This window comes from Eschrichtius robustus, chromosome 5 (assembly GCF_028021215.1).
Source record: "Eschrichtius robustus isolate mEscRob2 chromosome 5, mEscRob2.pri, whole genome shotgun sequence".
Taxonomy (NCBI): Eukaryota; Metazoa; Chordata; class Mammalia; order Artiodactyla; family Eschrichtiidae; genus Eschrichtius; species Eschrichtius robustus.
In genome coordinates this window covers 54578609-54597455 of record NC_090828.1, presented here as the reverse complement: position 1 = coordinate 54597455, position 18847 = coordinate 54578609, and the positions used below count along the sequence as shown (strand labels likewise).

General features: G+C 35.9%; 1 protein-coding gene across 6 annotated transcripts in view; it reads right to left on the bottom strand.

Moving 5' to 3' along the window:
- Positions 1 to 18847, bottom strand: part of SESTD1 (SEC14 and spectrin domain containing 1) — a 136839-nt gene that overhangs the window by 77662 nt on the left and 40330 nt on the right. For 5 of the 6 annotated variants that reach the window (XM_068544846.1, XM_068544841.1, XM_068544844.1 and 2 more), the window contains exons 2-3: positions 11961 to 12052; positions 8784 to 8892 (exon numbers count right to left, since the gene is read on the bottom strand). In XM_068544846.1, the coding sequence (XP_068400947.1) occupies positions 8784 to 8892; positions 11961 to 12015 (164 nt within the window). In that variant the 5' untranslated portion in view covers positions 12016 to 12052. Of the gene's footprint in view, positions 1 to 8771; positions 8893 to 11960; positions 12053 to 18847 lie in introns of those variants that run through there. The other variant, XM_068544847.1, reaches the window with a different exon arrangement.

Sequence of the window (18847 nt, the reverse complement as noted above, 5' to 3'; positions counted from 1 at the left end):
ACACAACCATTTTCTTAAACAAGTAAGTTCTACACAAACGAGACATTTATATTTCAAAGCACACTAAATTAATCTGTATATTAAGACAAAGAAAGTAATGAAGCTTGCAAATACCATCTGCAGTGATCTTAAGGGCATAAAATACTCTAAATTTATCTTTTAGAGTACTTAAAAACACCCTTAATCATAATTTTCTCACATTTTACTAAGATAGATAAAGAAAGTACACACAATTCAAAGATACTACGTATTTGAAAGTTGTAAGACCAAGTGATCTTTCAACTACCTGAAAGGAATAGTTTGTTTGTTTTTTTAAATTTTTTAGCTGCACCACGCGGCATGTGGGATCTTAGTTTCCCGACCAGGGATCGAACCCATGCCCCCTGCATTGAAAGTGTGGATTCTTAACCACTGGACCACCAGGGAAGTCCTTTTTTTAAAAAAATTGCAATCCTACAAGTGGAGTGATGGTTTAAACTGTTTTTAACAAGAACATGCTTAGATTTAGAAGCATATTATGTCCCTTATAAAGGGTGTGTTAGAGTAGCTGCAGTGCTATATTAGTAAATTCCTATACTACTATTAACATTTTATAATTTTAAGACCACTAACCAAAAAAAAAAAAATCTATTAAGACCCCACTTCCTTGTTGCTACTCCATTAGAGCCTTTCAAGGGTGACGTGGCTGAGTTAAAACAGCTATTAAAGGAGGAGCAGGTCCTTAACAAGCTCACTCACTTTGGCTAGAAAGAGACTGTCAATGGGTTTTCTGTAGCTCTTCACTAATTTCTCTGATTACGACTAAGGGCTCCTTCTTTACCACTCAGAGAGCTCTGCTTATACTTACTTAATGGCACTAATTTTACTTATGCTTTTATTATAATTGCTTGTTTATAATTCATCTTCATTAGATAACATGCTTCCAGAAAGCAAGGATATTATTGTCTTACTGATATCTTGGCAGCTTCCAGCTTTAAATACAGAGGGCCTCTAGAAATGTTAGATGACGCAGATCATATCACTCCTTGGTAGGAATGTAACAATGGCCTTCCTTCTCATTCAAAATTGAAGCCCTTCCCATGGCCTACGAGGTCCTCTAAGGTCTGACTGCAGCCCCTCTGAGGGCTCTCCCAGAACCCTCCTTGTCTCAAACTGCTCCACCCACACTACCCTCCCTTCTGATCGCACAACACACTGAGCCTGCTCGTGACTCAGGGCCTTTCCACGTACTGCTCCCTCTAAGATACTCTTTCTTAAATGCTCTTTCTTCAGCTATCTGTATGGCCGGGCCCTCACTTTACCCATCTCTGGTAAAATGTTACCTTCTCATTTTATAAAATATTTCCACACACTCCTTTGCACTCCATCCCTCCCTTAATTCTTTTCATGATCTGTTCTATAGACTTATGAACCTCCAACATATTATGTATTTATTTATAATATTCATTTGATCATTAGGGCATCAGGCCCATAAGGGCAGGGACTGGGCCTTTGTTCACCCATTTCCTCAGCACCTAGAATGATGAGGAACTCATTGCAGGACCTCACATATTTACTAAGTGACTGAAGACTTATGAGTAATCTCTGTGTGATTCTTGGCAAGTCATTAAACCTCTGTGTTCTGATGTTTCTTCTGTGACATAAATGAGTTTTTCTACAATTAGGAAGAACTGGCCTAAAATCCAAATTTGAAAAAAATCAATACTTGAGAGAAACAGAAAAGTAACTTCCATAGATGTTGACTCTCTACAGAATTAGATTAATCTGGGCAAGTACTTGGCAGCATTTCTATAAAGAGGATTTAAGTATGGGTAAAGTGGTTAGTCTAGATGATTGAAGATGTTTGGTCTAGATGATTGTTAAGGTACTTTCTAATCCTGACATTCCATGATTCCATAACTGGATGACCAACAATTTCCCTTTGAGCTAGAAAAATGCTATGATTTTAAATATACGCTGAATATACTGTTGAAAGAAAATGTTAAAACAAAAAATATTTCCATTATGTTCAACTACGTTCACCATACTTATTTTCATATGTCAATTCTCAATTGTGATAGATGCAGGTTAAATGCAAATGAATATTAAAAGTTATCAGTAGCTATGGCACTGTGATTATAACAGAGGTGAATACAACAGTGGCTAGAAACACAGGCTTGGAGTCAGACCACCAGGTCCAAGTCCCCCTCCGACCCTGGTTTGCCACATGTTCTTGGTCAAGATACTTAAATTACCCACTCTTTCTATGCCTCGGTTCCCTTATATGTAAGGGATAAGGATGATAGTGCTCGTCTCATAGGGCTGTTATGAGAATTAAATGACTTACTGTTATCTATTATTTCCTTAAGTATAGGATATTCTTTTTCACATATGCCTCCCAATCATCACCCATAAGTAAATTCCCAGGTCCATTTCAAATTTAATGTCTTCAAAGGAAAGTAAGATCAGCCTAGACAAACTTCTTATCCACCAAAATAGCTTCTACTAAGCTGCAACTTCTACATGTTTGATTTTCCAACAAATGTAAGATGTTCTGAAAATGATCACCCAGCCTGCATTTGAGTACACAGAGCTATGAAGAAACTTAAGATAAAGAACAGAAACCCATATCCACTGACTATTGATTACTAAGTATCAATATGAGGTACTGCACAGGATTATGAAAAAATATGTATTATACAACACAGTTTCTCCCTTCAAGAAGCTTAAGATCATTTAGAAAGGTGAAAAGGTAAAATAAAAGTATTTTAATTAGTGTCTACTTTATACTCACTGGCGTCACCTTTTTAATGTTACTAGGGAAACATATATCTTTGAAATTTTTTTAAATGTAAAACTTAAATAATAAATGTAAAAATTCAAGAATTATCATTAAACACATTATGATTAAATGCCTAAAGAGTCAGAAACAGCAAGTGCTGTAAGTTTGGAGAAAGCTGGAAGATTCTGGGAAGTACCTACATAAAGGAGCTAATGAAACTTAACATAAAAGGATACAAAAAAAAAAAAAAAAGGATACAGAGCAAGAGGAATATAAGCAAAGGTACCACTTATTAATTTGGGTAAGTTTCTTAAATTTCTCTGCCTTCACTTTTTCATCTATGTAATAGGGATAATAATATTGTTATTTTGAAGACTGAGTTAATACAAGTGCTATAAAACTAAGTGCCTTGCATGATAAGCGCTCAAGAAATATGAAATGAAAGCATAAGTCAAATCACACAAGGTCTTGGCTTAGCAGTTAAGAAGGCTGAAAGACTGTCCTTGAGAGCACACACCTAGTCTTTCTTGTCTTCACAATGCACGGTGTACAATGTCTGCACTTGGTAGCAACAAAATAAATGACTATTGAATTAAATTCATTGTGTGGAAAGGAGAGGAGGTCCTAGAAAACTGAGAAGGATGATAGAACTGTTGTTTTGGTGAAATTTATCTTGTCCTTGTGTACAAATTGGCGAGAGACCGGAGATAGAGAAATTAGCTTGGCTATTGCTGTACTAGTCCAGCTTGACAACTCAGCCATCCCTCGACGTGAACTTAAGCATATGAAAAGGGAACAGAGGAGACAGGAAGTTTAAAAATACGTGGTAAAGAAAGGAAATACTAGTTTAGCTGTCACATTTTAAAACGGGACATTATAAGTTTTCAATACATATTCATTGAATGAATGAAGTAAATATTAAAAAAGCACTCATCAACAGCATAAAGCATGTTCAGAGCATTTAACTACAGTGCTTTGAAGTAACTCTAAGATCAACACTATTATACCGTCATTTGCCAGAAGTGCATTTGCTAAGGAGCAAAAAGGAAGGCACTGCCTTAAACTTTCTTAGAAGCATGTCCCATAAAAAAACAAAAATAAAGAAGAGCCATCCCAATGTGTATAAAGTAGATAACTAACAAGAATCTGCTGTATAAAAAATAAATTAAAAAAAAAAAAAAAGAAGAGCCATCCCAGTCACACTCTCACAGACTATACTGAACCAATCAGTGTTATATTCATATTCAAGTTATCTTCTAAGTGCTCTGCAGAGTCCTGTAAGCTCCAAGGAGGCTCCTTAAAAGCAGGTGAGGGGGCACTGCAGTGGAAGTGGAATTTGAGAAGGCGGGGATGAGCAGGAATGGCTGTGGGCCTACACTTCTAGCTCTTTTATAAATTTAGTTTCTCTGTAAGATTTTCTTTGAATAAAAATGTCCACAGATAAATTTTTTAAAATTCTGAATGTACAGAATATATGCCCCATAGAATTCTGGCAGTTACAAAACTACTTGTATGGGATTCAAATGATATTTCACCATACACAGCTGTTATATCTCCTTTCATAATATATTTTAAGTCGTTTCTATGATTTTATTGCTAAGTCTGGTTGGTTCCTTCAATATCCATATAACAAACACCTAAGGTCTCCAAATCATTTTTATTGGCCTTGTGAATATTGAGATAAATGAAACATGGCTCTGCATTCTAATATCAGACTGATTTTAACAGTAAACTCTATGACATCAAGCAGAAGTGAATAGGAAAAGCTGCCTAAAAGGGCTCCTTACAAAGATAACAATGACAAAAAAGGTTGAGAAACACTGATGCATATGTTTTGCCACATGTTTTTAAAAAGCTGGTAGTCTCAATATCTTATAATCATACTTTGTGTAATAGTACTGACACAAATTTCATTTTATACTTTGAATGTGAATATGCTTCTGACTTAAAATTTTGAAATATATAAAGAAATGATATGAGATAAAGATCTACTTGTGAGGTTTTGTTTAGTGCTAATCTCAATATTTACTATTTTAATGAAAAGATTTGCAGATTAATTTATATATCTCTTCTTTATCTCCATAAGGTAATCCTGAATTTGATTCTGCTTTCTGAGTCTGGACTCAGACTTTCTAATCATGTTGTTTATGTCTAAAATGTACAGCAATCGCTGGTATAACAAAAGAAACACTCCATTTACCTCTCCTAAAATTTAACACTCAGGTTGGCCCAGCTGTGTCAGTCTATGTTATTTTTTATTAAAAACCCTTTGTAGAAAATGGGGCAGTAATGTTTAGTCTTGAACTCCACACAGACCTGGACATGAGGAGCTACCTGAACATAAACTTAGTATTCAGGTCAGGTTACGATTAACCTGAACTTCTCCTTTCTTCTCAGCCCTCTGCTCAAGAGTCAGAAACCAAAAACAAGCTTAGGACCAAGCTGTGTGAAAAGGAATCAGGAAATGACCCCATTTTCAACTGTACTGGGTTACCCATTTAAAATAGGTATGTATCACACCTTGCTCCTGGTCATGAAACTAAGCATAAAATATGGGTAAGAACTGGATAGTTTCTTTCCATTTTTAAATAACTTTTAAAAAGCTGTTACTGGGCTTCCCTGGTGGCGCAGTGGTTGAGAATCTGCCTGCTAATGCAGGGGACACGGGTTCGGGCCCTGGTCTGGGAAGATCCCACATGCCACGGAGCAGCTGGGCCTGTGAGCCACAACTACTGAGCCTGCGCGTCTGGAGCCTGTGCCCCGCAACGGGAGGGGCCGCGATACTGAAAGGCCCGCGCACCGCGATGAAGAGCGGTCCCCGCACCGCGATGAAGAGTGGCCCCCGCTTGCCGCAACTGGAGAAAGCCCTCGCACGAACCGAAGACCCAACACAGCCAAAAAATAAATAAATAAATAAATAAAGTAGCTATAAAATTTAAAAAAAAAAAAAAAAAAAAAGCTGTTACTATACTCAAAATGTTAACATTTTCACTGCAATGAAAGACTACTTTTGGACATGTATAAAGAAGAGGCCGCATTAGCTAGCTACACTGCTGGAGCTGTCTGGAGACATTCACAGTTGGGAGGAGTTAAGCTTTAACAGCAGGGTCTGGGAGAAACAAGTCACACCAAAACAAATGCAGACATACTAAAAAAGGAAAAACCTTCTAGACCCAAGCTGAGACTGACATGACAGGGTAAACTTAAAAACAGTTCTGGGATGGAAAGAGGGGTGGATAGACACATAGATATGTGATAGTATTACAACATTAGTTGCAGGCTTCTAAGTGATGGGCATAATGGTGTTTACTGCACTATTCCTTCAACTTTTTTGTGTATTTGAAATCTCTCATAATAAAATTTAAAAGCAGTTTTGGGGGGCTTCCCTGGTGGCACAGTGGTTGAGAATCTGCCTGCTAATGTAGGGCACACGGGTTCGAGCCCTGGTCTGGGAAGATCCCATATGCCGCGGAGCAACTAGGCCCGTGAGCCGCAACTACTGAGTCTGTGCGTCTGGAGCCTGTGCTCCGCAACAAGAGAGGCCGCGATAGTGAGAGGCCCGCGCACCGCGATGAAGAGTGGCCCCCACTCGCCGCAACTAGAGAAAGCCCTCGCACAGAAACGAAGACCCAACACAGCCATAAATAAATAAATAAATAAATAAAAATTTTTTTAAAAGCAGTTTTGAATGGCAGGCATTCTGAAGGAGAAAAATCAGTTTTTAAGGTTGCACCTAATGAACTACTCTCCAGAGTCGCAATGAAGAGCTCAAAAACCCTCTAGCTCTCTAATGAAATGGCAAGCACTGATATAAAGCTGCCAACTACGTTTTTAAACGCCAAAGTTATAGGAGGTTGATCCAAGAAAGCAGAAGGCTAAAAATTCAGGGCGTTCACAAATATTTGAGACAGTCAAACTTTAGCAGAACAATTATCAAAAATGAAGTATCCAGGTATCTATTTTGTCTTGCTAAGTTAAGTTCTTTCATCTCGCTTCAACTTACATCTTCTCTATTAGCTGGCAGGTAAGTATGTGTAGCTATGCAGAAACTGATTCATAATTTACATTGAAATAGTACTATATCTATATAAGAAAGAAAGAGAGAGAACGTTTAAGTAGTGTAGGCTATTTTGCCCTCCATTGTACTTCCTGTTTGCACACCCAGAGTGAGCAGACAGGCTGCATGAGTGAAACTGGTCGTTTAGCCTGCCTCAGTTACCCAGTGCCTCTTACAGTGTGAGCATCCTGGCAGGCTGAGCGTGATTCTAGTATATACAAGCGCACATTTTCTTATCACAAACCTAACCACAAGCCGACTGTGTCTTCCGGAACTCAGCCTCAATGACTGACATGTTCCAATGCTGGAAGAAAATCTAGCGTGTTCACGGGAAAATAGTTCATAAGTCTCTAATTCTTCCTCAGGCATTTTTCAAGGGTAATTTTGACTATCAGTAATTTTTGCATTACATTCTAACTTCAGAACCTCACCCCACATAAGATGCAACTACACTGTACTCTATTCATTTGAAGTATGAGGAGCTCTGGATTGGTGTCAGGAACTGCAGATTCTAATCCCAGCTCTACTGCTGATTAGCTGTGTGATCCTGGGCAAGTAACTAACTTCTGAGTCTCAATTCCCTCAACTGTAAAATAAGGCAGTTGGTTCAGATGGTCTCTAAGTTCCCTGAACACTTTTAACCATCTGTGAATCCATGAATATTTTTTTCATAATTTGTTAGCTATATGTTTAACTAGTGTCATTTACCTAAAAAGCAGTTCATTATCTAATGATGAATAACACAAATTGGCAATCAGCAGCTCAGAGAATTAGCAAGGTTATTCAGTACTAATACACTGTGAAGTCTGATAACTCTCCTTTCCAGAAAGTAAAAAAACTGAAAATTTTCACTTTAAGACCTGTATTTTCCCAATATTGAAAAAACATTCAGCAACAGAATCATTATATTATACACTAATATTGGAAGCAGATGTGATTAAAGTCAGTTGTTCTAAAACATAATTTTAACCCTGTATTCTTCAAAGTGGTTTAAAATGAAATAATTTATTATGTCAATAATGCAAATATAGGAAAAGGATACAAAGAATTGTTTGCTCTGACTAAAATGTTTAAAATTCACTATTTCGAGCTTAAGAGCATTATGTAAGAGATAGTTTTGTTCCTTTTACCGCCTCTATATTTTACAAACACACACAAAAAAATCTGCCCTCATTCCTGCACTTTGCTGCAGTGGTTTGCAAATGTGACTGCATATTAGAATTATCTGGGAAGCTTAAAGAATTTTTTTTAAAGTCTGATGAGCAGTCCTCCCAAAAACAATTGGATCAGACTCTCTGGAGGTGGACCCACAAGCATTAAAATTTTGGAAAAAATCTCCAGATGATTCTAATGTGCAGTCAGACTTCAGCCCCCAAATATCACATGTGGGAAAGGAAGTTGGAGAGGGGGCTTTTCTGTTCTTGTTGTTGAAATGATGGGTAGGCTCAAGCAAATACAAAGGTTTAAGTTTTGTCTTCACCAAAGAAATTTAAAAATTAAAAATCCAATGATCTTTGGATTAAAATATAAACATTTTTTGCATTTTTTAAAAATAAAAATATGTTTTAAACTCCAAATAGCTTTCACTCAATATATTAAAACATACAGATGTATTTATATCTATATATTGAAATAGCTACCTAAATACAAGAGCTTTCTACTGAATTCACTTTTCTAAGTTTTCTCAAATTACATGGTATATAGACAGATGCTCAATCTTTGCATTCCTTAAAAGTTACAGTATATACATTTTAGAAATCGGTATCATTTAGTGCATCAAGAATATAAAATGTCTTTATTTTATCTGCTGTGGCATCATATATTATTGATTCTCGTGTTTTCAATTATAATTTCACTGCTAATAAAAGCAGATAAGATAGCAAAGTATACTTTAACAATAGCAGGAATCATTCGTAAGTAAATGAAAACATATTGAAATTTAAGAAAAGACACCTTTAGAGTCACCTTGGAATGCTGAGTAGGTAGTCTAAGGTGACACTCAGCTCATCCATATTTGTCTGTTCCAGGCATAATGGAATTGTCAGAATGAGGCCACTTCGTCTGTCCTTTCCTCCTATTAAAGAAAAATATATATAAATTTAACATGTAAGAGATATTAAAGCACTAAATGAATTATATATATTTGCATCCAATGTTACTAAAACAATTACAAGTTTAAGACATCAGTAAAGAACAATCTAATGGCTGTTTATTTTATATATTGTAAATGTTTATAGTAGTACAGCAAAATTAAGAAAAAATAAGAGGAAAAAAAATTCACCAATGAAATCTTCACTTAAACATAGCAATTCTCATTTTGTTTAATTTCTTCCACTTAGTCTGCTTCTGATTGTAATCAATTCATCAAACACCTATTATGTGCCTAGCACAGTAAGCATGTGCAAGTAAAATAACATAAATTTCTTATCAACCTAGGAAGGAAAACTTTAAGTCATAAGAAATAACAGTATGAAATATGACAGTTTATTTGCTAGGCTGTGTTGTGCAAAATAAATAAAATATTATAAAAAGGGATTTAGAAAATGGAGAAAATGATAAGAGCTATAATAAATGTAAAAAACTTCATAGAAAAGTTAAAACTTAAGAAAAATGAATAGAATTTATACACCAAGTCAAAAGAGCATTCCGTGAATGATCTGAGTTAACTCACAAAGGTCAGACAGGCATTCTTTGTTCATGAGGCAATAAAGGGAAAGCCCTGTCCAGCTGAGAAGAGTGCACAGGACCTGGATATAGAAGTCTGAAAGCCAGGAAGTGGAATGCACTTACATTTCATGGATGTTCAAGTTCTCTTCGATTTTCCATAAACATTAAAATATAACTAGTACTTTTATACACACACAGCTTCTTTGAAAGCTCCCCACATGATTGATTTTCACTCTGAAGTCTATCTTTTGACCCAACCGACATTTATGGCAATTTTAGAAACTTAAAAGCCAGCAAATACTAAAGGAAACAATTTTATGTGATCTCTATCACTAAAAACTTAAAGGACTGAATTGAAAAAAAATGATTCCTATGAATAAAATGGATGCAATTCACAAGGTACCAACCATAAATGATCTTTTATCAGATTAACCATGTAAATTACTGTTATTCAACCACTTTGTTTAATCTCAATAAATGGCAATTTCAAATGGTTCAACTTAATCGATAATCAATAGTGACTTCAACTGCAAATGTTGTTTTGTTTAGAATACAGGTTTTATCTTTTTTTTAATAGACTGCAACCATGGTTTTCAAACTGTATCCCCTGAATAATTTTGTTGGTTTGAGAAGTTTTTCTCTATTATTAAAAAAGTTTGAAAATTACTGGTTGAAATAATTAATGGTCAAGAGCAAGTCAAGAGGAACTGGGTTCAGAGAAGTCTCATTTTCTCCTCAAAAATCGCTAAGCCCTGCATTAAACCAAACTGCAAAAAGGTTCATATCTGAACTGCAGCACTCTGACCCACTGTGAAATTGTCTGCAGAGCACAGGTCTAACATACAGGATTACATTTAACCTCATGCCCTCAGCTTTCACTAAGGGACAATAAAATAATCACCAGTGTAGATGCAAAAGAAGGCAGATGTCAAGGAGAAAAAGACTTTCAAGATAGGTATGGTCACCAGGGTCAAATGCTGCACAGAGACAAGTAAAATAAGAATGCAAAAATGTCACTGATCAAGATTTTTTTTAAATAGTAATATCCACTCTTGGCAACAGTATGGGCAAATTGGCTTTTTTTTTTTAATTGAAGTATAGTTGATTTACAGTGTTTCAGATGTACAGCAAAGTGATTCAGTTATACACATACATATATGTCTATTCTCTTTCAGATTCTTTTCCATTATAGGTTATTACAAAATACTGAATATAGTTCCCTGTGCTATACAGTAGGTCCTTGTTGTTTATATATTTCATATTTAGTAGTGTTTATCTGTTAAACCTAAATTCCAAATTTATCCCTCCCCTCTTTCCCTTTGGGTAACCATAAGTTTGTTTTCTATGTCTGTGGGTCTATTTCTGTTTTCAAACATGCATTTTCATACACTGGTGGGAGAAACAACAATTGACACAATATTCTTATAGGGCAATCTGACAAAACCTTTAAATGTAAATGTAAATTCTCTTTAATACTTCCAGTTATAGGAATTTATACCTCTGAACTTGTACAAAATGCACAAACTGTGAATAAGAACGTTTCCTACAGTATCATTCATATCATAAAAAAATAGAGAGAAAACTTAAGTGTCAACTGGTAAGGGAAGAAGTTTTTTTAAAAAAGAAAATACATATTAAATAAAGAACTAATATTACTAGTGGAATTCAATATCTTATTTTCTCCTTTATAATGTACACTAAAAAAACATGCCAATTTACAGAAAGATACAATATACATTGAAAACGACATTAGTAGCCTAAATATCAAGACAATTCTGATAGGACCTAAAGAGTATAAGAGAGAAAAAGCAAGATAATATAACTTAAATAATCTTCAATAGGTGGGTCACAGTATCTATTCTAAAGCATGTGAAAATTTACTCAATGGTCCAAAATTCTAGAAAATTGCTACACCCAGCGTCACCACTGCTTTCACACTAGTAACATATCTTGAAGCTTCTCTTTGACTCTTCTTAGTCAATGCAGACTTTGGGTTAATAATGGAAGGTAAATTCAAGCCTTATAACCAAATTCGAGCAGTAAAAAGTGAAAACCATGTAATTTATATTTCATAACTCCCCCTCATAGGAAGATGGAAGACAAAAGCTAGGATGGGATATCACAAAAATGAATTACTCTATATTTCAGAAACAATACTTTAGATGCTGGTTAGTCAATTATTCTCAGCCTGTATTAATTATTTCATTTTTATATGAGAAGTGAGATGTCATGACATCTACCTTGTAGAGGTCACTTAATCAAATTACAGAACAGAATAAAAATTGGCTGCCAAGCACTAACAGTGACAGAGTTGGCTTGCACTGCTATCCATTCTGAGTAAAAGGTATCTCAGAAATACGTTTAAAACAAAACCTTCAGAGAAAAATGAAATGCCTTTCTGCCAAACTTATCAAAGAAAAAAAGATTAAACAAATTTATACATCAAACACTTCCAATTTTAAGAAGAAAACATACCTGAAAGGAAGGCTAGTTTTTTCTTCAGAATGGGTAATATTACTGAGGCCTCCATTTTACTCCAGTAAACCTCCTCTAGTAAATTTTCCTTTCTGAAAACACAGAAAGTTAAATGTCAACTACAAGATAATAATTACTCTATGAAATATATACAGGCATACTTCGTTTTATTATACTTCACTATACTGTGTTGTTTACAAATTGAAGGCTTGTGGGAACCCTGCGTTAAGCAAGTCTACTGCTCATTTTTCCACCAGCATTTGCTCATTTCGTGTTTCTGCGTCACATTTTGGTAATTCTTGCAATATTTCAAACTTTCTATTATTATATTTGTTATGGTGGTCTGTGATCAGTGATCCTTGATGTTACCACTGCAAAAAGGTTACAACCCACTGAAGGCTCAGATGATGGTTAGCATTTTTTAGCAATAAAATATTTTTAATTAAGGTATGTACACTGTTTTTTTAGACATAATGTTATTGCACACTTAACAGACTACAGTATTACATAAACATAACTTTTATTTGTACTGGGAAACCAAAAAATTCATGTGACTTGCTTTATTGCAGTATTTACTGTGGTCGTCTGCAACCGAACCAGCAGTATCTCTGAGGTATGCCTATACTTACGGCTTACGCAGGGTTTCTCAATCTCAGAATTACGGACATTTTGAGTCAGATTATTTATTCTTTTTTGTAAGGAGTTGTCCTGTGCCTTGTAGAATATTTAGCAGCATCCCTGGCCTCTACCCACTAGAATACTAATACCATTCCCCCTTCCCAGTTGTGACAACCAAATGTCTCTAGACACTGCCAAATATCCTCTGGCAGGCAACATCACAGCTAGTTGAGAATCACTGGCTTAACTGTTTTTCGGAGCAATGCTCTTGGGCTAGAACAGTGCATGGTACATAGCAGTAACTCAATAAATTATTTGTTGAAAAAAGGAATGAATCAATTAATCAAACTTGCAATATTCTATTACTCTCATTATTTACGCAGCTTAATTCCAAATATCTGATTCTTTCAGATCCACTATTAAATGGCTTTCTCTCACTTCTCATATTTTTGCTTCCCCATAACACATGATAACTCACCTTATCCTCATGTTTACCTCAAGTTACTTCCCAATACACTATTTCAAGTTTTGCCCTCACTGTTAACTGTCTCTATCTCTCCACATTTTATATTTTAAATTTGCCAGGGAAAAATCTGATTAGCCTAGTTGATCTTTTTGTACCAAGCCATAATTCACTGATCTTGGTTTAGTTTTCTAGTGTCCACTCAGGTACCCCCAGGGGTTATGGAAAATACAAAATGGGACTATCCATACAGCAAGGGCTAAGAGCAAGACAGTTTGCTTTAAATGGGAGCTTTGGCATGGCAGGCATCTGTATGCTTGGCCAGCCCAATATACCATCAAAGCAGGATTTTAAGAAAAGCAGGACCTTCAAAACAAAACAGAACAAGAAAATCAAAGGTTCAATTATATTAGCCACCTAAACTTAGCTTCATCTCTGAGAGAGTATTCTCCATCACATTTAACCCTCCTTCCCTTGTCCCACCTCATACCCACACACCATCACTATATAGTGTCAGCTCCTTGGAGGACACTGTAAAATTGCATTGCATTTAGTGAAAGTATACTCTTTTATAAACATCCCCCTCTTTTTTTATTGAGCTATAACTGACACAGAAAATTATATTAGTTTCAGGTGTACAGTATGATTTGATACTTGTATATACTGTGAAATGATCACCACAATAAATCTAGTTAACATCCACTACTATAAATAGTTGCAAAAATTTTTTTCTTGTGATGAGAACTGTTAAGACCTACTCTCTTAGGTCTTTCAAATATGCAATACAGTGTTATTAACTACAGTAATCAGAAAGCATACTCTCTTGAAAATAATTTTCCAGCAGAGCAGAAAATGTGACTTACTTACTCAGCAAATACTTGCTATGAACCTATCCCATTTCAAGCACTGTGCTTTCAGCTGGAGCTAAAAACTCAAGTCACAGCCTTGCCCTGAAGAAAATGTAGTCTTTTGAAAAAAATCCCAGATTACTTGGGAAAAAAAGATGTAGTCTTACTACTTGTCAGATAATGACTACATAAGCAAGACTACTTAAAGAAGTATATTATTTTACAGCTTTTGTATATACAACTAAAAAAAAATCACTACTATTTGTATATATCTACAAAAGAAAACATGTTGTCAAAGTAAATATGATATATTCTCTTCAAGTTTTATCCTTGAATATTTGTTTGCAATTTGTTCATTCATTTTTGTTCTACATCAGCCCAGGCTAACATACAATTAGTAGGAAGAATGAGGGAAAAGCTCATGTTTTACATGTTTAACCTAAAATAGTAGCACTTCATGTTTCCAGATCAGTACCTTGACCTGATGAGTTTTTTCTCCAGCACTACAAGAACCAGACAGTTCAGACTCACGTCTAAGCTCCCTTCTCTGGTGACCAGCTTGTCAAAGACCAGATGTAAAAGTCTGATAATGATGATTAAGAAAGTTAACATTTACCAAGTGTTTACTACAAGGCATACATTGTTCTAAATAACTTACTTGTATTAACTTAATCACTCCTTACAACATTTCTATGAGATAACTACTATTATTAACCCCATTTTATAGAAAAGTAAACTGGGGCTGAGAGAGGTTAAATGTGGCCCAACATCTCAAAGCTAGTAAGTGGGGAAGTTAGGATTCACAACCAGGCAATCTGGTTCCAGTAAAGATGTTCTCATATCACATGATCAGCTTACCAATAAAACAGCCCTGAAAATATCCAGTGACATCTGGCCAATTGAACAAGATGGAGTTCTAGCTTTTGCATTATCGGTGCAAATGTCAACACAGTGAAAGGGGCATTAATAAGAATTATTATTAAAATAGTTTTGAACTCACAGACGCCCCGAAACCTAGTAACAAGAGAACTGCTGATCTAGGCTGTCAATGGGATGCTCCAGACAACCTCTCAACTGCCTTTGTGTCTTTCCTATTTTCTGAGCCTATTTCTCCATCCTTCTCATAAATTCTGAATTATATAACATCCTTCTAATGAACCCCTTTCTGCTTAGGTTTTAGCTAGAGCAGCCTTCTCTTTTAGTCAGTGGAGAAACTTAATTGGTACAGGAAGCAAAACTGCAATTCAGAGTTTGGTAGGTCATATCTGCAATCACTCAGCACCGCTGCTTCTTCTTTGTAGGTTTTTTTTTTTTCCCCCAATCTGTTGCCATTTATTCTGAATGAAAATGTCCATCAATACACTGAGGGTTAAGCCTTGTCACAATAAAACCTAATTAACCAGTACCCAAGAAAAAAGAACCTCTGGAATTCCTAAGGCATAAGAAATGATAGCTGCAGGTAACCCTTTGAATAATGTCTGTGTTATCTAAGCTTTGCAAGTCAGGTTATCAATTTTATGCCAGCAAGTGCCAAATTTTTCACCACTGTGTTCTCCACATACTTAAAGTGCGAAAGGGAGATGGTTTCAATCTCTGGTCTAGATTTACCTTGGCAAACTATAGTATCCAGAAGCAATCTTACATTTCATCACTGTCTCCTGAGACACAGATGCTCTTTCCAAACTTTCCATGACTTCACAAAACCACCTCAGCATGGCAAAATACTAATTTTTTTTAATCCAACAGCCTTTTTATTTTTAAAGAACATTTTGAAAGTGATGAAAAAGTAATTTAAAGTAATGAGAAATATAGATTTTTGGCTGTGTGGGCCAATATCAAATGAATTGATGAATAAAATGTGAAGCAGTCAAGAGATGAAAGCTGTAATGTTTACTCCATATCTTCCTCCCTTCTACAGTCCCCTTTACATCAATCTCTTTCATTGTTATCATAAAAGAGATGGGTAATAAAAAGTAATGATTACTGTACTACTAGTTACAATTAAATGTGGTTTTGCAAAAGTCATTTGTTTTACATTTTTCAAGTCATTAGCACAGCCATAAGAAAAAAAAAATCTGCCTATTTCTAGTTATCTTATATAGTTCATAGAATAAAGAAATGTACAAAACACACAAAATAAAGAGAAAATCCTGCAAAATACAACACAACCATCCACTACCATCACCACAATAAATGTTAAATAACATGAGGTATCTGCTCATGCTCTTCTCCAGTGGGTAGATATAGATCATTATTTTTCACAAGAAGCTTACTCAACTTAAATATATCTGAGTGAATTATATTCTCAAACAAGGAATGAAGTCAGTGGCAGACATATACCTGATATGAATCAATGGAAAGTGACAAGGAAAACACGTTTTTAAAAAAATTTGCCAAATGAAGCAGGCCAAAAAATGGCAGAAAATTCAACAATTCACAACATGCTTAACACAAACATGTCATATTTCATACATGGCTATTTAAAACGACCTATTTTAAGTCACGATTTATTATACCTAAAAGAGGCAGAAAGCTAGAGTTTATAGCAGGTGAGGTGCCTTGGAAACTGGTGAATATAAAGGAAAATGTGCAACCATGACTGCATGTTGCTTTCAACCAAAAGCAAGAAACAGCAAAGTAAATTAACATCGTTTCTAGGTGCAAAATAAACCCTACCTAAAAACAGAATCCTACGTTAGGGATGATGAATTCTGAGAAATTCTGAAAAATGTAAGGAGACTAGGTTTCAACTGATATTTGTATCTATCTTCTAGTTTGAACATCTTTCTCAAGATCTTGAAGAGTTAAAAGAGGAAAACTGGGGCAACTAAGTAGTTAGAGACCAAGTCCTATTTATCTTTACATTTATTTACTCATTCATTCACTCATTTAACAAATCTACAACAAGCACCTACTAGATCGAGTCAAGGCGAGGCGCTGGATATATTTGGCATTCAAAAAATATCTGATTAATGAATGGATAAATGAACGAACAAATGAACAAACATATGAGACCAACAGTAAAGTGAAACACATACCCTAGGAAACGTAACATTATCACAACTACCTGACAGTCAACACCTTGTGGTGTGATCATAGACCACACATGCATACTTCTCCTTCAAAGCGGCTCCTCCCAGCTCCTTCTACTGGGACACTCTCCCACGGATCCAGCCGCTACATAAATCACTGGATGCCGGAGGAAGGCAGGTCTATGATGATGGTAAGGGGGACCTCAATGGGTGCTACCAATGGGCAGCCGTTAGAGGGCAGCAGAGGATGTGTTTAAGGAGCAGGAAAAGAGAATTGCAGGCCTTTTAATCAAGACTGGGCAAATTACACTTCATAAGAGACTGTAATTGATGATATGAGTGGGTACACTGGAACTCCTCTCTCAGTAAGTATAAATCAACCAGTTTATTTGGAAAATTTAGTTAGATTCTTCGAAGAGGCATTTTTAACAACCAGTGAAAACCCATTAAGATAGCATCCTAAGGCTAACTAAATCATCTCTAATGAGTCTACATCATGTAGACACATAATGGCAATGAACAAAATCAGAATGCAGGCCCCTCAGCCCTGCGTTTTCAGAAGAAATACTATAGCTGTCCTTAAATTCAGATTAGAAATACCTTCAACTATTGTGACAGAGCAAGAGCAATCCTAGAGGAAAACAAACAAGCACACACAGGTACTCACTACTACCTAACTGGGCTCGTCACACTATGTATCCATATATAAAATTATGCAGAAATAAACATTACTCAACTTTAGGAAAATATATCAGTAAAGCAGATCAACAGTTGAAAATATGTCATTTTTTTATTATTGTAGGTGCCAGTGTATGATTACTAATCTGGTTTTACAATAACATTGACAGTTCTAAATGAAAGAAAAACAATCCTTTTGGACAGACTTTAAATGAAAATGATAAAATAATTATTAACTTTCATCAAAATACAGATCTATCCAAAACAGTAATTCTTCTAAATAAAATTGAAAGCTGAAATATCAAGTATTTTACAGATGGATCAGGACCTAGTTTATTCAGTGAGGGAGGGAGGAAGGAAACGGAAAGAGAAAGTTCTGAGGTTTCTATGAAAATATAATCTACCTCGAAAGACAAGAAAATTCTATATTAAAGGTCCAATGGGACATGAAAAGTCCTACACTGTATTTAAACGTCAAAAATTCAAAAGCTTATGGTAATGATAGCCTACCACTTAAAAACCCTTTTCAAAAACAATATAAGCAACTACCCCTACATCACCCTCCCTGCCCTGCCCCCTCTCCACAGGAGCCAGACACCAATTTCTACAAAGTCAAAGGGAAGTCAGTTCTTTAAGGATTTCCCCACCTCCCTAGCTAGTCTACCAAACCCTTAGCAGCGGCAAACTTTCATTTTTGAAGGTCCAGCTTCAAGAAGTCCTTTACTCCATGACTTTTTCAAATCTTTGGCTTTTCTTGTCTGTGTTAATTTATAGATAAATCCTCCTTCACCAAAATTGGGGCAGCAAAAGGAAAAAGGAATATTGCTTTAGAGAAGTGAATCAGGCTGATGGAATTCCGGTAAGGTAAAGATATTTCTGGCATCCCCAGCTATAGAGTACCCTATAGCTAGAGCTTCTTCACCTGCTGTCAGAGCTCTCTGAGGTGAGCTCTCTTCCTGCACGCCTTCTGCATCTGAGTATTGCACTGAGCTCCAAGAAGCCTGGACTGCTTCCTTCCCCAGGGCAATGGATGTGTCCACTGAGTTCACCTGCCTGGCTACAGGTCTTCCTCCATCATCAGGGGAAGCACGTGATAACTTTACAAACTCACGGTCTTATTTCTAGATCCCAACCTCTCTTGACCTGCTGTAGGTGTCTCCTCCCTTCTTCTTTATCTCACAGTTTCTCTGGGTCATCACTAAACCTGTTCTCTACTGACCTTTATCCTAGAAAGAAATGTTCCTCCTC